Below are 25,214 nucleotides of genomic sequence, written 5' to 3' on the forward strand. Positions count from 1 at the left end.
TACCATGTGTAGTGTGTGCATCCACCCGTTATCATGTGCTGTGTATAGCGTGTGTTCACTCATCTATGATATGCTCTGTGTATAGCATATGTTTGTCTACTCAGTCACTCATGATTGCATACATCTGTTAGACACTGTTCTATGTGTAAGGCATGGATGCTGATCTCTCTACCCCAGCAGCTTAGCTAGTGTGTGCCTTCTACTAGAATACTTGAGCATGCCTTTTTAATTGAACTCTCTGATGTTGCTGTTGTTAAGTGCTGTTGAGTTGGTTCCAACTCTTAGCGACCCTGTATAGGGTTTCTGAGGAGCGGCTGGTGAGTTTGACCTTGTAGTCCAGCACATTAACCCGCAGTGCCACACCAGGACTCTCTGCTGCCTAGGACTATATCCTCTTCCTCTGTGTATCTGCAGTCCTTGTGTTACATCTAGTGGTAACTTATCCACATGATTAAGTTCCAAAGACCAGGTTGTTAATGGGAAAATCAGTGATATGTGTAAATGGAGAAATGACTCTTGCCTAACACATCGTTAATATGCTAAATAAAATTTTTACTGTTCTCACAAAAGCAAGATGTCAGATAGCTACATAGTTGATAAGATATATAGGATAACAATGTCAAGAAAATTCTAATTTTCCTATCTCTGATAACTTCCCGAATCAGAGTTTAAAAATTTTAATGTTACTAAGGTTTTCAGTGATGAGCATGTCAATTGTGGGGTCTTTTGCTCAGTATATGTTTGATGCCTGCTGGCTGTTTGGCAAGGCGTGGAGTGCAGGTAGTTCTGTACGTGTGGACCATAAGCAGTTGTATGTGGGGATGTCTAGTGAGGTGGTGATGGGCATCTGAACTGAACTCTCACAGGAACAGCTGGCCCTCGGCCCTCTGCTCTGCAGGGTAACTGGATATAGTCCAGCAGTTCCGTGTCTGCTCTCACAGTTACCTGGGCAAGCCTCAGAACCCTCTTTCAGCTATCTTGGTTCTTCCCTCTAGAAGTGCTGCAAGTGTCTAACTAGTAAAGAGATGAAAATTTTCCAAAAGCCAGAAACAGCTACAACTTACAATTTGCATTTATGTGTTCTTAAGAGGTAAGCTTATTACATTTATAGGAACACTGCCTTCTTTATATAGTCTTTTTATGTCAAAGACTTCATTTTTCTTGGATCAACCATCAACACTCATGGAAGCAGCAGTCAAGAAATCAAATGATGTATTGCATTAGGCAAATGTGCTGCACAGGACCTCTTTAAAGTGTTGAAGAGCAAAATGGCAATTTGAGGACTAAGGTGTGCCTGACCCAAGGCATGGTATTTTCAGTAACCTAATGTGCATGTGAAAGTTGGACAGTGACTAAGGAAGACTGTGGAAGAATTGATACATTTGAGTTATGGTGTGGGAGGAGAAGATTGAAAGTACCATGGGCTGCTAGAACAAACAGACCAGTGTTGGAAAAAAGTGCAGCCAGAATTCTCCTTGGAAGCCAGGATGGCCAGACTTTGTCTCTCATATTTTGGACATACTGTCTGGAGGAACCAGTTCCTGGAGAAGGATATCCTATTTGGTAAAGTGAAGGGCTGGTGAAAAAGAGGAAGACCCCCCTCGAGATGGATTGGCACAGTGGTAGCATCAATGGGCTCAAGCGTGGCAACCATTGTGAGGTAGGCCCAGGACCCGGCAGGGTTTCATTCTGTTGTGCATAGGGTCGCCCTGATGGCACCTAACAAGAACAAAAACAAGCTTCATACAAGGGAACTTCAAAAGCTTCTTGGAAAGGTATAATAAAAAAGATCATGGAATTTCCCCATGAACTGTTTGAAGCCCTCTTGTATATCTCTGTGTCTATAAAGCTTCCGTCAAATTCTTTTATTAAAGTAAGAGCTACACTGAAGTGTAGCCAATCCAATTCAGTGTTGATGAAACCTTCTACCCAAGGCTTTGTGGAAGATAAACAATTGAGTGGAAGTTTGGATTAACAGTTCTGTGTGTACCATGCTTAATAAATGTTTCTGGATCAATATTACACCTTTCTTAGGAATTTGTTTTCTCTGCCTACTGTAAAAGTTTTTAATGTTCATTTTGACACCTTAATTTTGTACAATACTGGAGTATTTACTGGAACATGTAACAATTCAGTAAAGATTGGTATGTAACCTTTGCTTTGTATGTTGTCGTTAGGTGCTGTGGCGTTGGTTCAGACTCATACCCACCCTCTGCACAACAGAGTGGAACATTGCCCAGTCCTGCGCCATCCTCACAATTGTAGTTAAGCTTGAGCCCATTGCTGCTGCCACTGTGCCAATCCACTTAAGTGCTTTGTATAGCTGGTAATTTTATAGCTCCAGGAAATGTGGAAAGATTAGGCTCCAAGATTATAAGGCCAAAAGAAATGTTTATCAGATCAGTTTATTGGCTGGTAGGTTTTTCTGTTATTTGCTTTACAACCATGTACCTGGTGTGTAGGGCTGTACAGCTTACCCTAAACCTGACACTTTGTTCAGAGCAGCAGCGTCTTGTTGTGTGCGAAGAGAACCCAGAGTGCAGGAAGTTGCTAGAAGACTGGCTGTGATGCTTTCTGGAGAAGACTGAGTGCCGAGGACAGCTCCACACAGCTGTGAGCACCATGGATCAGAACAACAGCCTCCAGACGTTTGCCCAGGGGCTGGCCTCCCCACAGGTAACACGGCAGGCGGAGAGGGTCAGGGCCCCTCCTTCACTCTCTCCTCTGCTGACCGCCCACTGGTTCTACAGGTTCCACCAGGGCAAGCCTCAGAGCCGCCATACACCAGCCAGCCTGACCCCCCCTTTTCTCGCTTTCTGTAGAGCGCCATGACTCCTGGGATCCCGATCTTTAGCCCCATGATGCCATTCGGCACCGGCCTGACCCCACAGCCCATCCAGAGCACCAACAGCCTGTCCATTTTGGAAGAGCAGCGGCAGCAACAGCAGACGGCAGCCGCTCAACAGTCCACAGCTCAGCAGGCGCCCCCAGGGACCACGGGGCAAACACCACAGCTCTTCCACTCACAGACTCTGACCACGGCGCCTCTGCCAGGCACCACCCCCGTCTACCCGTCCCCCATGACGCCCATGACCCCCATTACTCCTGCCACGCCGGCTTCCGAGAGCTCTGGGATTGTGCCTCAACTTCAGTGAGTCCTTTTGGCGTCTTCCTGTGGTACAGTTGTCTTCAGACAGGCTGCCGTGCTCAAGGCACGGTCCTCATGTTATAGGGGTGACGGCCAATGGGCATGGGGCATGTTAGAGGGCCACCTTAGGGCCTCAGCACATGGAAGTTTGCTCCTCTCCTCTGAGGAAGGTAGGCAGGAGTGAGTCTGATCAAAGTCGCAGCAAAAGACCCAGAGCTGTGTGTCCGAGCACTGAGGGCTTGCGTTCCTGGGACTGGGCCGTGAGATCTGCAGCCAAATCCGAATGTGGCTCTCCAGTTGGCACGCCATTTCCTGGGACTGTTGTGGTAGCTTCTGTTCTTGGGAAGAGAAACTGAATTATAGCGTCAGAGTCCTTCATGCCAGTCCTTTCGTGCTCTGTGAGGGCTAGGGCTGGAGGGAGGGCTGTGTGGAAGGAGCCGTGTCATCTGGGGGAGGCTGTCTTCTTGTGCTCAGTGGGCTTTTCTGCCTGAGTGACAGGTGTCGTATGTAAAGCACTTGAAGGAAGCAGCAGACCAGGTCCTGTGAGAGAGTCTGTCAGTGATGCCTGTGGGCTTGGCTTGGAAACGCTGTCTCACACGACCATGTCCTGCTGCCTTCGTTGCTCTGTACCCAGGGTTCTTGGCGTGGATCCCACTGCTCTGCCTCATCACAGGCCCTTGGGTAAAGGGATGGTGCTGTGGCTCCGTGCCATCCAGTCGATTCTGACTCATAGGGACCCAGTTCTTCACCGTCCTCACAGTCTTTGCTTGAGCCCATTGCTGCTGCCACTGTGCCGGACCATCTTGTTGGGAGGTCTTCCTTTTTTTTGCTGACCCTCCACTTTACCAAGCATGATGTCCTTCTCAGGGAACTGCTCCCTCCTGATAATATGTCTGACGTATGAGAGAGAAAATCTTGGTTTCTTCCAACACAGATTTGCTTGTTCTAGCAGCCCTTGGTACTTTTAATATTCTTCTCCAGCTATAACTCAGATGTGTTAATTCTTCTATCATCTTCCTTACTCAGTGTCCCAATTTTCACATGCAAATAAGGTATTTGAAAGTCCCATGGCATGGATCAGTCGTACCTGAAACCACAGATGGGCATCTTTGCTTGTGAACACTTTGAAGAGGGCTTGTGCAGATCTGTCGTTTGATTTCTTGATTGCAACTTCTGTGACAATTGATAGTGGACCCAAGCAAAATGAAGTCTTTGACAACTTCAGTCGTGTCTCCATTTATTATCATCTGTTGATCCAGGGGTGAGTTATTTTTGTTTTCTTTACACCGAGGTGCAACCCATATTGAAGGTGTGGTCTTTGGTCTTCATCAGTAAGTATTGTAATTCTCCATTTTCAGCAAAGAAGGTTGTATCATCTGCATATTGCAGGTTGCTAATGAGTCTTCCTCTAATCCTGATGTCACATTGTTCTTCAGATAATCCAGTTTCTTCGTTTATTTTCTCAGCATACAAATGGAATACGTGTGGGGAAAGAATATAGTCCTAGTGTACACCTTTCCTGATTCAGTGTCCCCTTGTTCTGATCAAACGACTACGTCTTGGTCTATGTACAGGTTCCTCATGAGTACAATGAAGTGTTCTGGAATACCCATTTTTCAAAATGTTATTTGTGGTTTGTCATGATCCACACAGTCAAAAGCCTTTGCATAGTCAATAAAGCACAGGTAAACATCTTTCTGGTATTCTCTGTTTTCAGTCAAGATCCATCTGATGTCAGCATGATAATCCCTTTTTCCTTGTCCTCATCTAAATCCAGCTTGATTCTTTGGCAGTTGCCTGTGAATGTACTGTTGCAACCATTTTTGACTTCTCTTTAGCAAAATTTTACTTGCATGAGGTATTGATATTGTCTGACGATTTCCGCATTCTGTTGGCTCACCTCTCTTTGGAATGGGCACAAGTATGGATCACTTCCAATCGGTTGGAAATTTCTTGGCATAGATGAGTGGGTACCTCCAATGCTGCATTAGTTTGTTGAAAGATTTCAATTTGTAGTCCATCAATTCATGGAGACTTGTTTTTTGCCAGTGCCTTCAGTGCACCGTGAACTCCTTCTTTTAGAACCATTGGCTCTTGATCATATGCTACCTCTTGAAATGGCTGGATTCTTTTTGGTACATTGATTCTGTATTCCTTACATCTTCTTTTGATGCTTTCTGCATCATTCAATATTTATTTCAAAGACTCCTTCAATATTGCAAGTTGAAGCTTGAATTTTTCTGTCCTTTCAGCTGGAGTAATGCTAAGTGTGTTCTTCCCTTTTGGTTTTCTAACTCCAGGTCTTTGCACATTTCATTGTAATACCTGATTTTTGTCTTCTTGAGCTGCCCTTTGAAATTTTTATTTTCAGATCTTTTACCTCATTTATTTCATTTGCTGTAGCATCTCTACGCTGGAGAGCAAGTTTCAGAATCTAACATCTATTTTGGTCTTTTCTTCCTTGTCTCCTTAATGACCTTTTGCTTTCTTCTTGTATGATGTTTTTGATGGCATCCACAACTCTTCCGGTGTTCAGCCATTCATGTCTAATGCCTCAAATCTGTTCTTGAGATCATTTCTAAATTCAGGAGGGGTGTGTTCAAGGGTATATTTTGGCTCTTGTGGCCTTGTTTTCATTTTTTTTAGCTTCAGCCCGAATTTGCATATGAGCAGTTGATGGGCTGCTCCACAGTCTGGCCCTCATCTGGTTTTGGCTGATGACAGACTGACCCCTCTGAGTGTCTGTAATCTTCAGCTTCTCACTGTGATACCCAGAGTGGAACACCTCTCAGGAAGGCATACGAGATGTCTCTTAGCTGTCGTAGAGCGAGTTAGGAATTTTCCTCTTAGGATGGCAGCAAGAGGAAGGTGTCTGACAGTTCTTAGATGTACCAGAAAGCATGACACAGGACTGACTTTAGTGATGAGGGTGAGACAAGTCATAGCAGTGAAACGTTAGGCCGCTGTGTCTAGAGTCACCAACAGCTGCGTTTTGTGATGTTTATTCCCCCAAATAGACAAAGGCAGGTGTGTACACAAAAGATGACATAGAAATGAAAAAAATGAGCTATTGACATACTCAGGCACGTGTTCTGACAGGGGGAGCTGTGGAAAGCCAGCCTGTGTTTAAATTCCTGTGAAAAAACTCTAATGAAGTGATTTTTGCAGTCTGTTCCTGAATCAGAGATTCAGAAAGTTACTTCAGTGGTGACGTCTGCTTCCCTGCTTGTTGCTGTCAGCCCTGTGCCACAGTCGTTGCTGATTTGATTCCATCGTTGCGTCCCCTGTATCAGTTCATCTTGTTGAGGATTGGTGGGGAGTTACTATGTGGTGGTGTCAGAGGTGGTCTCCTTAATGACTTGGTCCTGGGCCCACATGGACTGAGAGGTGGGAACAGAGACACTCCACTTTGCAGTTGTTACAGGCAGTGAGTGACGCAGTGTGTGTGTGTGTGAAATGTCCCAGTGGACACTGGTCCAGCAGCCCTGTGACCAAACCCAGGGCAGGAGTCAGGCCCTGGATACTCACTCAACATGCAGACCGGGAAGTTTAATAATTTAATGGATTCTTTCTTTTCAAATTTCTTGCAGAAATATCGTCTCCACAGTGAACCTTGGTTGTAAACTTGACCTAAAGACCATTGCACTTCGTGCCCGAAATGCTGAGTATAACCCCAAGGTGAGAACTGCTGTCACGTGTCTCACAGGAAATGACAAAGCAGAAAAGTATCTAAAAGGACCAGGAGTGTGTTGAGGCTCTTGACACCAGCAGAGTGAGCTGTCTGTCTGTCTGTCTGTTGGAGCAGGATGCAGAGTGATGTTCTGATGGATGAGACCAGAGTGGCCAGGAGTTGATGGTTAGTTAGACAGTGAGCACAAGCAGCTCATTACAATTTCTGATAAGGAGGGGATTAGGGAAATCTGTGCCACGGGCCTCTGACTGCAGGCTCCCCCGGCAGCGAAAATGTGTGTCACAACACGCACAGTACAGTGAGCGACGCTGCTGTAGAACCAGAGCATGTGCTGGGGCCTCCACAGACAGAGCCACAGGGAGCTCCTGGGAGGGGACTGGCAGAGCATGCTTTCCCAGCATGCTGTTCACACTCCAATGTGGGAGACCATGTAAAGGGGCTACCTGTAAGGGAAGACTTGGGAACATACAGTTTTATGTGTTACAGTTTTTAATGAAGTGCTAATAGTTATTGGACCAATAAAACCCCGTCAGGGAATTCCAAGGGTTCTCCTGACCTTTCCATAACCTGGAATACCATGCTAGCATTTTATGTGGTAGTAAAATCAGAGAAAAGATATAGACTAATTTCTGAAGTAAAATGGTAAATTTGTTGAGTAGTCTTGTTGATTAGGAGTACTTCATGGCTTTTTTCTTAAGCAGTTAAGTAAGTTATTTGAAAGTAATGTCACTTTTTATGTAACTTAGTAATCTACAGTGAAAAAATGTTCTCCTTGAGGTTCAATTTTAGCAAGAAAAACAGTCTGTTGAAGAGCCAACATGTTAAAAAAATCAAAAGTAGGAACTAAAGATAAAAACAGTGCGTGTTAGTGGGTTCTGGCTCTGGAAGTTGAGCAAATGGGAGGAGCCCCCTAAGAGCCTGCTGCTTGTTCCTTCTTGAGGCCGGTGTATTTGCGCAGAAGTTCACATTTATAAAACAAGAGTTTACCAGTGTTTTACATGTTAGAGCAGCAGCGGAACGTAAGGTGGGGGCAGGCAACGGAGCTGGTGTGAGGGCAGCATGGCCACCTGGTGGACAGTCATCCACGGACTGGCCCAGCTCACCACTTGTGGCACTCTTTCACCGTCCAGTTCTGACAAACCTCGCGAATTTTGTTCTGTGACCATTGTAGCGGTTTGCTGCTGTGATCATGAGAATTAGAGAACCCCGGACCACAGCTCTGATCTTCAGTTCTGGAAAGATGGTGTGCACCGGCGCCAAAAGGTAGGTTCCAGGGGCTGCCCATGGCTAGCCCAGTTACTGCTGCTTTCCTATTAGAACGGCAGCTCACGTTGGGTGTACACTTGGGGGTGGTGCTTGCTAATCCGCTCTGTTGGGTTGCATCTTGTGCATGTCTGATGTAATTTGCCATTGAAAATACAAATCAAGATTTCTTAATGGAAAAAACCGTAAACACAAGTTCATCCTCAGTTGGAAAGAAACAGATCAAGAATCACTAGACATCAGAACCATGGGGGCATCCCGGTCCATGTCCCTGTGACTACTGCTGGCCCCAGCTATTGACCAGTCTTGGATGTTGGGGTCACACAGGGTTGAACAGTGCGCCCCTCTAAAAATATCTGTTTGTGGCAGCACAGCCGGCAGGGCCCCAGGTTTGATAAGTGACAATGGGGGTGAGTAACATCTGGGTCATACAGTCTGAGACCAAAGCAGCTCAGGTTAAGTGTGCTTGTAAAAGGAGGTCAGGATGTCCGTGGAGACTGGGTGCCTCTGAAGTGTGGCCCCAGCACAGTGACCAGTCTGCTCGTTTTCTCAGGGACAGACCTAGCGGTACACTGGTATGCTAGTTTCTGTGTGGTGTCTAGTCTTTTGTCCCAGAGTGTTTGCAGACTGAATTATGTGTCTGGGAGTACTGCGATTCTCCCCAAAGGGGAGAGGGGGACCGGCCTCACGTCTGCCCGGGTGGCATTGTTGCAGCTCTTCTGTTTCTCACAAGCTCCATGTTGCCAAGTCATTTTATCAGCAGAATACAGAGGGGATCAATGTAAGAGTGTGAATGCCTTCCTCACAACGAAGCTCTTAGTCTTCATCTACGGAAAGGGGCCAGGGATGTGGGAATACCTCGTAAGACTGGCTTGCCGTGTCGTGTCTGTCAACTAGTTCTCCTATTGGAAGAAGAATGACCAGTGTACATGGTTTTTCTTAACTTGGGTTTTTTTTTTCTAAGTGACTCATCTAAATCATTACTTTGTCTGGCTTTGAGAATAAATGTCTCACATTTTTCCTCCTTAGTGAAGAGCAGTCCAGGCTAGCAGCAAGAAAGTATGCCAGAGTTGTGCAGAAGCTGGGCTTTCCAGCCAAATTCTTGGATTTCAAGATTCAGAATATGGTGGGGAGCTGTGACGTGAAGTTTCCCATCCGCCTAGAGGGCCTTGTGCTCACCCATCAACAGTTCAGCAGGTATGTGCTGGGCAGGGCAAAGCTTGCATGGACTTAGATCTTTAACCCCATTAGCAGCTTTCATGCCACTGAAGGGAGGCAACGGGACAGAAAGCTGCTAACGGGGTTGCTCAGTAAATAGGTTTTTTGTGTTTTTTTAATGTTTTATTGTGAATTATGTGGTAGTTTACATGGGAGAACATTATCTTTACATTCATCCTATTGTCTATCATTTCATTGCCATGGTTACAATCCCCTCCATGCATCATCAGCCAACCAAAGGGTATACCCTGCAAGACTGCCCCCTGATCGTCAGCCCACAGCCCCTCTCCCTCTCTGGGTCTAAAGTCCCCAGCTGCTTCATCTCTCCACGTCATCGTCTCTGCCTCCATCTCAGGCATCACTGCTTCTCTGGGTAGGGTCCCACACTCATTCTCCCCTGATGGTCCCAGGGGCCTCCGCTCCTAGACTGCAAAGTCAATCACTCCCCTCCTTTTGCAATAAAACATCTACCTTTACATTTCCAACCCTCACAGTCAGTCCTGGAAACCATTATTCACTATTGTACCACAAGAGTCCTCTCTGCAACTCCTTTCATCAGCTCCACCCAGACAGATTGGATACTACTCAGTGGAGATTCTACCTTCCTTTATGCCCTCTGGCTCTAGGTTCCCTCTTGAAAGCTTGTAAGCCAATCACTTCTTGCCTTTGTAGCCCCCCGCCCCCCATTTTGGGTAGCCAATGTCCAAGTTGCCCATCCCTGTCTACTCTGTGTATGGAGAGGGTGGGAATGATTCTTGCTGTAGGATTTGTTCCCTCTTTTGAGCTACTGCATCCATAGGTGTTGGTCAAGTTCATCAAATTGTATCAGATTACTCTTTTTTTCCTCTTCTTTCTTCTTCTAGTTGAGCTCTGATCATCCAGTCATTGAAGTCAGGTTAAGTGGGTATTATCTGCAAGTGTGGATGTTCTTATGCATATGCCCTCTCTTCTTATCAGCTGGACGCTTCACTCTCCACTCTAGTCCTCTGTGGCTACGTCACTGACTCTGGGCCCAAGGGTCCCCAGGTCTTGCCACACTGCTGGCCAACCAGGTCTCCACCTGGGTTCTCAGGAATCTACTGAATGTTGTAGGGCTTAGCTCACAGCTTCATTGCTGTTTTTCCCTCACTTCCCCTTTATCGGTGACAAACATGGTCACCAGTCAGAGCATATATTCCCACTGAGTCTTAGTCTTAGAAGGGGGTTTGCCTTGATGATGTCTCCTGGGCAAGCAACTTGCTTGTTCTTGGAGTAATCAGACAGACTGCCTATATTGTTTAGTGTCAATAAATAGGTTTTGAACGAATGAATTGAACCTACAATCTCTCTTGTATTTTCCTTGTCTGAATCTTTGTCCCCTCCTATCAGACTTACCTGCAGAGTATGAACACAGATAGGAAAACTCTCTCCACCTAGTTTTTCTGCTACTTGTTGAGGATTGAAAAGCCAAATGCCCTGTCTCCCCTACACTCTCATTCTGTGCCCGCTACACTGCTTCTCCAGCCTCTAGATGTATCTTCAGGCACAGGTCTGTGTGCTGTGTCCATTCACCTAGAAAGCCTCATTTCTGTGCCAGGTGTCCATCCAGCACCTGTCCTGAACTGCCACCAACCACTCGGGGCCTCAAGCGCAAGCCAGTATCTGTGTGTCCCTTTGGCTAACTGCCAGTGTTAATGGCTAAAAGATCTTGTTTAAGGAGTGGGACGGAAATGAGGAGCAGACCGACGCCTCAGATCTTAGGAATCTGTGAGCAGGGGAAACAGAATTCCTCTTAGGATGCAGATTCAGCGGAAATGGGGGAAAAGCACAAGAGGGAAGGCAACAAGCAGGCTTGTCAGTTGTGCTGGGGCCAGCATTGGGCTTCACTTTACCCAAACGACGAGCCACTTTTAATTCTTACAACGCTCTTGCCATTTTCCTTGTAGCTACGAGCCAGAGTTGTTTCCGGGTTTAATCTACAGAATGATCAAGCCCAGGATTGTTCTTCTTATTTTTGTTTCTGGAAAAGTTGTATTAACAGGTAAGTTGAGAGAAGACATTGTGCTTGAATAGTTTCAGGGGTGGAGTTTTGTTTACTGAAGATGTTCACAGTGTGGGGTACGCTGGCTTGCAACTTGAACGGATGTTTGTCCCTCTTTCCTCCTGCTCCCACCCACCCTCACACTGAAGGGAAACAAACCCACAGAGGTGGGTCACCCCCCCAAGCCATGGTCCTCATCTGACACTGGGCCAGCGAGTGGTCCTTGGAGCCGGTGAGGGTGTGGAGCGGCTGACCCCTTCCGAGTGTGGTGACACAGGAGACGAGGTGCCAGACACCTGCTGCTCTGTAATTGAAAAGTCACTAGGAAAATCTCGTTTTAAAAACAAGAAAAGAGTTCCTACCCGGGATGCCACTGTTCATTTCAAAAGCCTCTGATTTATGGGTGTCATGTAACAACTGTACCCTCTTCACACTGGTCTCCACTTCACCTTGTCTCCTAGGTGCTAAAGTCAGAGCAGAGATTTATGAGGCATTTGAGAACATCTATCCAATTCTGAAAGGGTTCCGGAAGACAACGTAATGACTCGACGCATACCTGCGCCCTATTTGTCTCCAAGCTAGGCGTCTGCTCCTGGCTCCTGCCAGTGTACTGTGGGTGCAGCATCTCCTGGATCCACTGCCACCAGGCTGCCGTTTGTTGTCGATGAGCCGGTGAAAGGGACATGTCCAGTGTTAGCCACCTCTACGATGGGTTGGACTTTTACTTTTTTTTCCCATAAACTAGTTTTTGTATTTGTACCAGGGAAGTAAAGATCTTTTTTTAAACTGTTGTTTCTCTAGTTTGTAATCCAGGGTGGTTTTGTGCCAGACACATTCCGCCTCTCGAGATTTGCAGTTGTAAAGCTGCCCGACTCGAGAGCGCCCTCCAATAAACGCTGTTCACAAACGTGTCAGCTTGTGTGGTAGATGGCAGCCGAGACTCGTACCCTACAATGGCATTATAGACGTCCTGCCTGAAACCACACTGGTTCCACTTGTTGATTGCTTAATCCACCTTTTGTGGTGGTCACAACAGAAAAGGAAAAACGGGCCAAGAAGTAGTGGCATGTCATGTCCTCAAGTCACCCGCCAGCACTGTTGGCACTGCTAGACCCCCCCAAATAAAGTCTGAAAAGTCGCTCAGTAGCATCTCCACTTGGGAATGCACACCACCATTTCCGTGCGGTGCTGTGTAGCCACACCGGATGTGCATGTCAGCACCTGCAAACTGCACACACTAGGTGTACCCCCTCATCCCACAAGGTGACATGAGGGCCCATGGGAATTTGATATGTGGGAATGTGGTTTAGGGGACATAGGCCAGTCAGTTTGTCAGAACCGCAGTTTCCAAGCAGCGACAACGTCTTATGTGCCTGAGCCGGATGGGCACTGCTGATGGAAAATGAAGTGACTAAAGGCCTGACCTCTGCGTGCTTGTAAACCATGGACTTTGGAACCTTAAGGAGAATGTTGAGCAGAGCACGGTCCACCCTTGAGGATGGCTGCCTCCCTTGCAGGTTGGCAGCTTCCAGGCCCATGGCTCCTTAGCTCTGTGCTGGCTGGAGACAAGGACTGCCCCTCCTGCACTGACCTAGGTCAGCTGAGGTGGAGCATTTTCAAATTAAGGATTTCTAACCTCAAATCGATGCGTTTCTTGGTCCTGCTGCTTCAGAACCGAAGCTCTCTGATCCGTGTCCCCAGTCCTTCCTGTCTCACAGGCTCCGGGACCAGCGTCATAAATACCACCAGGCTCGGGTGTCAGTTGGCATCAGACTGGATGTGTTTATCTAAAAATTTTAATGTTAACCTTGCAAATTTTGGGGGGAAAACCGCTTAGAATAATTTGACAAAAGTATGTATATAATTATAAAAATTCACACATAAAGCCATTTCATCTGATCCCAAATTCACAGATACGGCGGTATTTTCTCAGATTTCTTTCATCTGATTCCAAACTCATAGATAGGCCATCTTTTCAGATTTATTTCTGTACATGTACATGTATAGTAAAGGAAGCACTGGTATGGTATTGCTGGACTGCAAGGTCGGGATCAAACCCACCAGCCGCTGCTCAGAAATCCTATACAGGGTCGCCATGGGTTGGAACGGACTCAATAGCACTTAGTAATGTGTAAATACGTAAAGAATCCTGAGCAGTGTTGTCTGCGCTGTTGAGGTTGAGCAGCATCCTGAGTGTGGGCAGACTGGGCATTACGGTCTCATGTTCAGACATGTTCCTGTGCCTCTGGCAGGATGGCCTCCTTGGGAAACACCCAAAGTGAACCTCAGGAGTGAGCGGTTTTCCCTGCTCCTGGGTCGGAACAGCATCCTAGGCTGTGTCCGTCACGTCCTGCTTCCACACAAACTCTTCCGTGTAGCCACTGCCCAGAGCACAGCTATCTGCACAGGTGAAGACGCCCAGGACGCCCCAGTCGACGCTCCTGCCCAGACTGTCGGCCTTGAGGAGGTTGAGCAGATGTGGCATGACCTGGGGAGAGGATGTGAAGGTCAGGCCAGGTGCCACCGTGCTGGAGGCAGAACCACCCCCCGTATCATCCACCTTCTCTAGGTCCCTCCTTCCTGCATCTGGCTGGCCTCTCCCTTTTCCATCTGAGAAAGAGGTTCCAAGGCCAAGCCACTTAGGCTCACTGATAACTCCAACTTCTATCTGGGAAACTTTTACCTGTCACTAAGACCTGAATAGCCTACTCTTGTTACTTTGTTTGAAGAATGCTGAGCTGGGGGCAGGTCTGAGAGCCTCGTAGGCTGGTAATTTAGTCGGAAGGAGGAAAACTCTGTGACATCAGAAAAGAGCTGAGTTTTGGAGAGTCTTCCCAATTCCTTTTTCACCCAAAGACACAAATGAACAACACTATCTTGTAGCCCAGTCCAGGAACGCACAAATCAAGGGTATTTCCACCCAACCCAGTGGACGCTGGTGAATCCCTAGTCTGTGAAACCCTGTATAGGGTCACTGTGAGTTGGAACCAACGCAGCGACAGTGGATTTGGTTTTAGATTGAGATCTAGACAGTGGAGCAGAGTTCAGAGGCGTACATGTGTGCCACATAATATGTGTTACTAAAAACCCTCAATACTTCACAACAAAATTTCAGAACTACTCCTTGATTCAACATGCCTTCCATTAATGGAAGCACATGGTATCAACACAAAACTCAAAGTGGAAAATAATCTACTTACGGATTAAATTGTGTCTCCCAGGAAGCATGTGTTGCGACCCTACTGCCTACAGATGTGGGTGTGATCCCGTCTGGAAATGGATTCCTTTGTTGTGCTAACGAGCTCATCTCCGAGTCTGATGAGAAGCAGGGAAGGGTCCTAGGAAGAGTCTTGCACACCTGACCCAAACTTGGTAAAGTTTTGATGCCTAGAATGGTAACCAGGGTGACTATATACCTTTAAGGACATACCTGGAATTCAAAAGTTCTCTTGGAACCACACGGACAATTCGGAATATCCTCTTCTTGAGGGACATTTTCACCAGATATCCAGATGGGGGCAGTGCCACGGCCATATCTGATAATCTGAAACCAACCAGAATCTGGGTCAGCTTCACCATCTCCCTGAAACTGCTTAGAACTGTGGCTGCTCCCACCCCACAGCGCACTTGCCACTGGTGGTACTCATGAGGGAGGGCACTAGCTCCTAAGAATGGTCCCTTCATGTGGCCGCCCCACCAACCCGCACAGGACAAGTAACACCTGCGTTCTAGCTGACTCTGTATATACCACTCAATAGAATCAGATTCCTCCACCATTAGGGAAGGGGCCTGGTCTAGCTGTTTGCTCAGGCCCACTTCTGTCCCCACCACAGGACTACCTTCACACACTCACACATACAGGAGTCTTGGCTAGAAAGGCAGACACTGGATGTTTGGGTAAAAATACAATCAAAGGCAGACTTGGTAATAAGCTACCCTATGTCAAAAACACATCCACTGAGGAAAAGGCCTCAGCGTGCAGGCCTCGACCTGGGCCTGCTGTGCACCGAATCCAGTGACTGGGGTGTGGGAATTATGCAGTGTTCTCTTTCCTGACGTGAAGTATAGGGTGCGTGAAGCTAAGGGGCACAATCCTGGCAGAATCACAGAGAATACCCCGGTGGATAAAGATGACACTGGAAGGCGCATGAAAAACCGATGAGTGGCCTTGCGCACTAGTGCTAGAAGCTTCCTCCTTTCTTTCCCTGATGTGGCCCTGATGCAGCCCTCGAGCTGAGTCAAAACAAATTATCTGGAGACCCAAGTAAGAGCTGGAAACAGCTGTCACTATGTCAACAGTCAGTGCTTGGGAAAGATGGTTGGAGCGGATCACCCTGGAAAGCTCTTCGGTGGAGGGCTCAATGAAGACACAAACGAGAAAACCCTGGAAGCAGTATTTGGCAAATGTGTACGAATTGTTGAAGTACTCTTGATGAAAGACAGTAAAACCAATGAATCAAGAGGATTTGCTTTTGTCACCTTTGAAAGCCCAGCAGATGCCGAAGATGAAGTGAGAGAGGTGAATGGCAAGTCTTTGGAAGGGAAAGCTATCAAGGTGGAACAAGGCACTAAAGCAACATTAGAAAGTGACAGGCGTGGACCCCCACCACCTCCAAGAAGCAGAAGCCCACCAAGAGGCCTTAGAAGTGGAAGAGGAGGCAGTGAAGGAACCAGGGTACCCCCTTCATGTGGGAGATACATGGATGATGGTGGCTAGTCCGTGAATTTTAACAAGAGTTCTTCCAGGGGACCACTTCCAATAAAAAGACGACCACCACCACAAAGTTGTGGTCCTCCTCCTAAAAGATCAGCCCTTTCACAACCAGTCACAGTAGCAGTGGAATGGGAGACAGAGCCCCTGTATCTCATGGAAGAGATAGTTATGGAGGACCGCCAAGAAGGGAACCGCTGCCCTCTCATAGAGATGTGTACCTGTCCCCAAGAGATGATGGCAATTCCACTAAAGACAGTGATTCAAGCAGAGATTACCCAAGTTCTCGTGATACAAGAGATTATGTGCCACCACCAGGAGATTATACATACATATTGTGATTATGGTCATTCCAGTTCACGTGATGACTATCCATCCAGAGACTATAGTGATAGGGATGCTATGGTCTCTATTCAGACCATTCAGGTGGAGGCTCTGAGAGCTATGGTCACTCACGTAGTCCTCCACCTACACGAGGGCCCTGCCATCTCATGGTGGAAGCAGTCATTATGATGATTACAGCAGCTCACGAGACGGATATGGTGGAAGTCATGAATGTTACTCAAGCAGCCGAAGTGATCTCTACTCAATCGGTCGTGATCAGGTTGGCAAACAAGAAAGAGGGCTTTTCCCTTCTATGGAAACGGGGTACCCTCCTCCATGTTGTGACGCACCAACAGGCGGTGGCTGTGGAGGCAGCCAATCTGATAGAGGGGGAGGCAGAAGCAGATACTAAAAAAATTTTGGACCAAAATCCCTGTTGAAAGACACAAACAAAAAGTGGAACCTATTCTGTCATTACTACCCAAGGACTCATAAAAGGAAAAATTGCATTACTTTAAAAAACAAAATTTCCTGTTCAATACTCCTCCATAATTTTTATGTTTCTTGTGAGGAAAAAGTAAAACCTGTTTGATTTGATGACACTGCTTTCAATAAGCAAATATTAAATGTGTAAGACTTGACTTGTTTACTAGTGTTGTAATTCTCCTAAGTGTCCCTGAAGGCCACTTCCTATTCAATTCTTTCCAATAAATGAGGCAATACTAAGATCTTCCACAAACGTCATCCAGCCATCTAATATGGAGAGATGAAGCATTTGGTCTATATAGAAGGGTGGCTGGGTTTCCTACTCTTACGGTGATTCAGGGTGTCTTCAAATTGAAATCTCAGTGTTCTCAGTGAACAAAACTTGAGACAGATGCTTAAACCCAGAATAAAAGGATAATACTTGCCGTATAGTGCCTGACATTTCCTTGGGATTCTACAAAAGCCTCCCCTTTCCCCCTACTAAGACCAAACAAATACAGAATACTGAATATAAAGTTTGGCAAAAACCAGCCAGGAAGCATGGGAAAAAAAAAAAAAAAAAAAGAGTGCTGAGTGGGAGGGAAGGCCACCTGGTTCTTCTAGCTGCAGACCTGTAGTCATAAAACCAGTGTCTTTGTGTTGAGATGTTGACATGCTGGTCATGTAAGCACTTGCCCCTAAACAGCATTTGTCTTCATGCTCCTGGTGCTCAATGCGTAGTAAACCTCAAAATACTGAAGCCGAGAAGGTGAGTGGTGTGACCTTTAGACGCGACAGCTATCCAGCGTGTTGGCCTTGCCAACATCTTCCTATATAGATGCTCGTCAGCAAATGTGGCTCTTGAGGCTCCTAGGGCCAGACCAGCTTTACCACACCTATAACAAGGCCATGGCAAGACAAAGGAAGCAGGAGGGAGCAGTCTAACTTACCTGCTCAGGTTCAAGGGCGATTTGCATTTTAAATTTCTGGAAAATTTGATCTTCCCTGGACTCGTGCTTTGCCATGGATTCCAATTCTTCCTCAAGCGAGTCACCTGAAACGTCACAACACTATTTTGTAAAACAGACCTAGTGCCCAGACCACATATACAAGGGACCCAGTCCTAGTGTTGTGCTGTGGGTTCATGTGCTGGACTACAAAGTGAGGTTGAACCGCATGGTCAGCGGTTCAACCTCACCAGTCACTACTTGGAGACCCTATAAGGGTAGTTATGGGTCAGAACCGACTCGATGGCACTGAACACCAACAACCACATGCTGTTTGTGGAATCAGCACAGCGGCAGGATGGCCATGGACTTCCCCTGCTTTGGTTCTAACACCAGGAGCCTCCGTGACAATCCATTCCCAGCTCCTTGGAGCTGCTCCCTGGAAGCTTCAGACAAGACTTCAGTCAAAGTTTTCTGCCCAAACGGACCTTCACTCCTATTGCCCCTAACATCTCCCCCACCATTCATCTGTCAGTTTGTCCTACTGTGGTGGGATGGCTGCTGTTGTAATGCTGGAAACTCTGCAGGGAGCACCGATGACAGAGAGGTTTCAGCAGAGTTTCCAGATGAAGACAGGACAGGAAGAAGTGGACCGCTTCTGAGCTGCTGTTGTTACGTGCTGTTGAACTGGTTCCGACTCACAGCGACCCTGTACAGGGTTTCCGGGGCTGTAATTCTTTATGGGTGCAGAAAGCCTCATCTTTCTCCCGTGGAACAGCTGGTAGTTTTGAACTGCTGACCTTGCGGTTCTCAGCCCGATTTGTAACTACTACGCTACCAGAGTAGAACTGATTTCGGGACCTTCATTTGCTGATGGCGTATGTCTCAAAATGATAAACAACTCCAAACATCGATTAAAAATTGGAAGATAAAATGTATGGCCTAGGAAAACTGGAAGTTGTCAAAAACAAAATGGAACACATAAAGATCAATTCCTAAGCATTAGTGTGCTGAAATGGGCTAGTATTGGATATTCTGAATTAGACAATCATTATGGTTTACTGTGCTAGGAATGACAAATTGAAGAAGAATGATGCTGCATTCATCATCAAAAAGAGCATTTAAAGATCTACCTTCAAGCTCAGTTCTGTGATAGGATAGTATCAATATGCCTACATTGTGATTATTGTTCAAATTTACACACCAACCACTAAAGCCAAAGATGATGAAAATGAAGAATTCCACCAACTTAGTCAGTCTGAAATGGATCAAACATGCAATCAAGATGCACTGATAATTACTGCTAACTGGAATATGAAACCTGGAAACTGAGGAAGGATAGGTAGTTGGAATATATGGCCTTGGTGATTGATACAAACAATGCTGGAGTAATGATTTATGCAAATACCTTTTTCACCATAAATGCTGACTATAACACAGGAATCAAACTGACTACATCTGTGGAAGAGACAGACAGAGCAGCTCATTACTATCAGATAAAACAGAGCCAGGGTTTCAGTGTGGACCAGACCATCAGTTGCTCATATGCAAGTTCAGGCTGAAGCTGATGAAAAAACAACTCCATAAGAGCTCAAGTATATTCCACATGAACTTGGTGCCCACTTTAAGAACAGGCTTGATGGGCACTAAAAGCCCAGGAACAAAGAGCTGTGGCAGGAGAGCAAGACCATGAGAGAAAGAACAATACCAACTGAACGTCTTTGATAAACAATATAGATAACACCTCAATGCACAGAAAAACAATCCCCATGACTGGACCAAAAAATAACATCATGATAAAATGAAAAACGACTGAAGTTGTCAAAGACTCTGTTTTGCTTGGGCCCACAATCAATGCTCACGGAAGCAATAGTGAAGAGATCCAAGGATGTACTGCATCTGGCAAATCTGTTGCAAAAGACCTCTTGAAGTGTTCAAGAACAAAGATGTTACTCTGAGAACTAAGGAGCATCTTACCCAAGCAACAGCCTCAAGTATGAGCGTGTGAAAGTTGGACAATAAACAAGGAAAGCCTGGGAAGAGTTGAGGCCTTTGAATTATGGTACTGGGGAAGAATATTGAAAGTATCGTGGAGACTGCCAGAAGAACCAATATGTCTTGGATGTACAGCCAGAAAGCTCCGTAGAAGTGAGGATGGTGAGACTTTGTTTCTCATACTATGGACATGCTGTCAGAAAGGACCAGTACCTGGAGGAGGACAGCAAGCTGGGTAAAGCGGAGGATCGGAGGATTAGCAAAAAGGAGGAAGACAAACACCCCCCACACACACACACACCCCCCACAGTGGCAGCAACCATGGGTTCAAATGTAACCAACTCACCCTCATGGCTCAATTTATAGCCAAATGATAATAAAGGGACCAATCACCCTAGGGTGGTAGGCACTCTTTAGAATCATCAGGCAGCCAGAATGCCTAACCAATGCCAAGAATGGAGGCAGGCATGGGCTGTGCCTGAGGCCACACAGACCTTGACCACCTGCTCCTCTCTGGACACACAGAGCTTCCCCTCAGGCATTACTGAGACAAGTTCTGAGATTGACGCCCTACCAACACTCCCCACGTGGTCCGTATCCTCCTCATCTTCCACAACTTCATGAGGGGCCTCGTCTTCTGTTTCGATCACAATCTCATATTCTGGGAAAAGGAAGCTGTGATCTGGAACTGTGTCCTCCAGAGCACCTACAACAAAAGTCATTAGCATCGCTAGTAGTCATTCCATTTTGAGGGAAATTCGCATTTCCTATTCTCGACACATCACAGTCCTGGTGTGGTGCTCTAAGAAGCATCGGACTGCTAACTACAAGGCTGCAGTTTCAACCCACCAGCCGCTCCTTGGAAACGATGCCCAGGGTCCTGTGAGTAAGAACTGACTTGACAGTACTTAACAGCAACATACAGGAGTCCTGGTGTGGCGCTGAGGGTTAATGCGCTGAACTGGAAGGTCAGTTTGAACCACAAGATCATAGTTCAAACCCACTAGCTGCTCCTTGGAAACCCTATACAGGGTTGCTGTCAGTCAGAATTGACTCTCCAGCACTTAACAACACATCACAGTGCTCATCTTATCAGTTCTCCTAAATAAATTAATGATCCCTGGTGATGCTGTGGGTTAAGCATTGGGCTAACTGTAAGGATGATGGTTCAAACCCACCAATCGCACTGTGGAAAAAAGATGAAGCTATTACTGTAAAGATTTATTGTTTTAGCAACCCTATGTTCTACCTCACAGGGTTGCTATGAGTCAGAAACGACTTGATATGCAATGGGCTTGGTTTTTTCCCAAACAATTCTCATTCTTTATCTGAACAGTTTTTCCTTAATAAATGAACACATTTAGTTTTTGCATTTTAGATTAAGGGTTGACACACATGTGATACGTCAAGGCTAGCAGCATAAACAAGTTGGGGTAAACAATGCCGTAGAAACTCTCAGTTCTCTAGCTCTAACTTTTATAGAAACAAGGGTACTCCAAAAACAAAATGTCGTAAGGCAGCAAAGAAATAATGAACCCAATAGTTGGCCACAGAGGGAAATGAGGAATGGGTAGATGTTTTCCTTAAATATATGCTTGCATTTTCTGAATGTCTTTACACTTCGTAATTTTCATTGCATAGAAACACACCAATGAAAAAAGCAAGGTCTCTTCCTTTTTTCACACAGTACAAAATGAGTGTTGCGTTAATGTCTACACAGCGGAGTTTCATTATGCTCTAGACTACCATCAGATACCCTACCCTCTTAAAGGCTGGTTCTTGGGGGAACCCCTAGGGACGCAAGGGGTCGAGCACAAATCAAAAATGAGAGCAAAGTTAGGGAAATATAAAAGAAAACCATGGTTTTTCTCGACTTCATGGAATCAGGGCAGCTGCAGTAACATTCACGTGGCCAGTAATGAAAATGATCCAAGTGCTAGACTTTTTCTTGTAGTAACACTCACGCGCATCCTGGAGCCCGCACGTCTGCCGGTGCCACTTCCAGTCCAGGGTCTGATGCTCTTTGCTGCAATAGTGTGCCCTGTGGCACCTGGAGCAGGTCTTGGGGGCCAAGCAGCCGCACACCCGGCACAGGTGAGCACCAGACTTGAGCTGGAGACACACAGATTTTCCTGTCTCAGGCGGAGACTCCTCCGAAGGTGGCTCAGAGGAGTAAAAGTCATTTTCTCTGGGTAGCTGGTTCCTAAAAACGCGCAAGCCGGCGCAGCAGGCCGGGTGGCGGCAGCAGAAGAGGAAGAGGCCGCGGTGGAAGGCGTCGGCGCGGCCGGGCAGCGGCGCGTACAGCTGCAGCAGGAAGGCGGGCGAACGGCCGCAGCGCGGACAGGATAGTGCCGCGGGCCCGGGCAGCCCCGCCTCGCCCAGCCACGCTGGCCGGCCGCCCGCCTTGCTGGGAAAGAGCGCACTGCGCAGACGCCATGCCGGCGCCTTCTCCGCGAAGCCCAGCTCCACCAGCGCGGCCATGCAGCTACCGGCACCGACTCGCTGTGCTACAGACTCGAAACCTGACAAGGGCTCGGTTAGTCCACCGCCCAGACGGAAAGCGGAAACGGTCCACGAGCCCAGACAGGAAGTCAACAAGAGCGCGGACAGGAAGGTGATTGGAAGATAAGAGTGAGGAGGCGGAATAAAGGAAGCACACCGGAGAAGATCCGCCCCTCGCGCCTTGACGCTGCCTTGCGCCGTCGGTGCTGGAGCGCGTGCGCAATCGGGTTGCGGGGGTGGGGTGGGGCACTGGGAAACGCCGCTGTCGCTCGCGGGGAAAGTGGGTACTTCAGAGGGGGTTGACCATCGGGACATACTTGTTAAAAAAAAAAAAAAAGAATATGGAGACACATCTGACGGCCACTGACTTCACAAGGGAGGAGAAAAGAGACTCGCCCTCAGCATCAGTCCTTGGCCGATTCCTATGAGGCGGAGGTCAGACATGCCTCTATCCTCCCTTCTCTACCAAATTGGCACCAACCATTCCTGAATTTACTCAGTGGAGTTTGATCATTCATTGCAATGGCCACACAAAACTCAGAGACAATACTCACGACGGTTAGGGACACAGCAGGAACCTAACCGCCAGGCTCATGGCGCACCCCAACACCTGGTACTTGAATCAACAATTCCGGGAAACTGAGCCCATCACACATTCTGAAATACAGAGCAAAAATAGACCAAAAAAGAGAAGAAGATGCAAAGGAAGAATATGTGCCACCTAGACACTTCTGCCAATCAGAATTAAACTTGAGCGAGACGAACCAAAACCCTACAAAGAACAGAAAGTCTGCGTTCTCTCACTCATGACGGATGCCCGCGTCTCCTCTTCTGAGAAGTGTACTCTGCATTGTTTATTAAAACATTGCTTGCTGCTTGTTGCTTTCACTGTGAGTGCAGTTTGCACCAACCTCAAGTGGGTTTTGCTAGACTTGCAGAAGTCAAGTTTCACTACGGGTTAATGCGCAGGACGGCAAAGTCGGTTTGAATTGCAAGGTTGGGAGTTCAAGCTCACCAACCGCTCCCCGGAACCCTATACAGAGTCGCTATGGGTCAGAACTTACTCGACGGCACTTAATAACAACAACGGCATATACCTGTTGCAGACGTGGTATGCTACCATTACAAAAAAATCATACATAAATGGTGGACGCCACCCTGCCAAGGAGCAGAACTGCGAGAAGCCTTATGCATGAAAAGTTCATTGTTTAGCAGAGTGACAATGAATGCCCCCCTTGGTTAGCAGAGCTACAAGGGATAATTCATGCAGGGGACCTGCGGTTTCTAGCTTTCCCTTGGAAAAATAGTTTATTTCTGATTTCCTTATAAGAAGTTTTAGAAAATCTTGCATAATCATTAGATACTTTAAACAAACCTCATGTTATAATAGTTGCCTTTCACATTAACATTAATTTTCACACCATATTCAATCTTATGTAGTTTTAAAATTTATTTTTTACATTAACAATAAGTTTTAACATTAGATATAACCACACTAGCTAAAGTTTTAGCAATTCAAGCTTAAAATTGTAAGAAACATTCCATGTGGTTTTAGTCAAGGACATTAAGGCTTTTAGAAAGCAGCTTAGGAGACAGTCAAGGGCAGTGAGAGCTTGGGAACAGAGGCAGGAATTTGATTAGAAGTTTTGAGAAATTGTTAGCATGAGAGAATTACTGATTTTTCTTAACTATGAAACTTTAGGGTACTTTTATGTTCTTGTTTTTATTGTTTGATCAATTATATGTATGACCAGTTATAGGAAAAATTATGGTTTTGATTATAATCTGTAACTAATGAATCTATAGAAAGTAATAGATGTTGGTAAAGTTAGAAATTAAGACGTAGAACTTTGTTTAAAACTAAACTAGACATTTTAGGGAGGATTAGAGAGAAACAGAGTCCCTCACAGAAGGCAGACGTTATCACTGTAACTAAGGAGTATAGAGACACAGGAATGTTTGGTGACCTTGTGTTCCTCTTGTACCGTTGATGTAACAATATAATATTTGATTGATTTGTAACTGCTTGTATGTGACTGTTATGAGATCATAGTATGTTCTCAATGGGATATAAGAAGCAACAATTTTGAAATAAACAGTCCAGGCAGCAGTCAGAAAGGGAGTCATCAGAAGAGAGCCATTACCACCATCTGCCTGAGACTCAAAATGACCCATTGACTCTTTGAGGATTTTTTTATCATTTACCGAATCCGTACCCCCCTCCGAGTTCTCACAAAGGGTCGAGGCTGGTCCTCGGCACATAAAACCATTAATCAATCCAAATCTGCTCCTGCTACGACAATGTCTTCTAGCATAAACCTGTCTGCTGCACTGAAAACAGGAGAGAAGACATTTGATCCCAAACAAACACCATGATCTGTACAATGTGCAATGTGAGAAAAACCACTATTAAATCCTAAAGCGTGAAAAGTGGGGTAAGTCAGATATTTAAAGAATAAATACAAGTCTCTGTCAAATCAAAGCACAAGAGAAAAGGCCTAGAAAAACAGCGTTTTATACTTCAACTTAGTTATGTACCTTAAACCTTTCCATTATGATGCATCAAGATGTCACCACAGCTGGGGTGTTGGGTTCCAATAAAATAAAAGTTATGATAAATGACTCCCACAAAAATTATTAAAAACCTGCTCTTCAATGAGATGGTTGTTGTTGTTAGGTGCCATCGAGTCTGAAATGACTCATAGCGACCCCATGCACAGCAGAACGAAACAAAGTCCGATCCTGGGTCAACCTCACTACCGCTGCCACACTTGACGCCATCAATGATGTCACCTGGCTGGTCCATCTTGTTGGGGGTCTTCCTCTTATTCTCTGACCCTCCATCTTACCCAGCATGATGCCCTTCTCCAGCGACTGTTCCCTCCTGATAATATGTCCAAAGTATGAGAGACGAAGGTTAGCCATCCTGG

The 25,214-nt window shown here is 46.3% G+C and overlaps 2 protein-coding genes and 1 pseudogene across 2 annotated transcripts; 2 read left to right on the forward strand and 1 right to left on the reverse strand.

The window, feature by feature from the left end:
* Positions 1 to 2,622: 2,622 nt before the first annotated feature.
* Positions 2,623 to 11,881, forward strand: TBP (TATA box binding protein). Its single transcript, XM_006876179.1, has 7 exons — positions 2,623 to 2,676; positions 2,823 to 3,151; positions 6,739 to 6,826; positions 8,011 to 8,102; positions 9,132 to 9,299; positions 11,246 to 11,340; positions 11,802 to 11,881. The coding sequence occupies exons 1-7, from the start codon at positions 2,623 to 2,625 to the stop codon at positions 11,879 to 11,881; spliced, it is 906 nt and encodes a 301-aa protein (XP_006876241.1).
* Positions 11,882 to 13,669: 1,788 nt separating this feature from the next.
* PDCD2 (programmed cell death 2) lies at positions 13,670 to 22,263 on the reverse strand. The gene is made up of 5 exons (XM_006876187.1): positions 21,747 to 22,263; positions 20,357 to 20,488; positions 17,791 to 17,894; positions 14,771 to 14,884; positions 13,670 to 13,828 (listed from the first exon to the last, which is right to left on the reverse strand). The coding sequence occupies exons 1-5, from the start codon at positions 22,261 to 22,263 to the stop codon at positions 13,670 to 13,672; spliced, it is 1,026 nt and encodes a 341-aa protein (XP_006876249.1).
* On the forward strand, positions 15,656 to 16,787 carry LOC102834416 (annotated as a pseudogene).
* Positions 22,264 to 25,214: the final 2,951 nt, after the last annotated feature.

This window comes from Chrysochloris asiatica, unplaced genomic scaffold, assembly GCF_000296735.1.
Source record: "Chrysochloris asiatica unplaced genomic scaffold, ChrAsi1.0 scaffold00361, whole genome shotgun sequence".
Lineage (NCBI taxonomy): Eukaryota > Metazoa > Chordata > Mammalia > Afrosoricida > Chrysochloridae > Chrysochloris > Chrysochloris asiatica.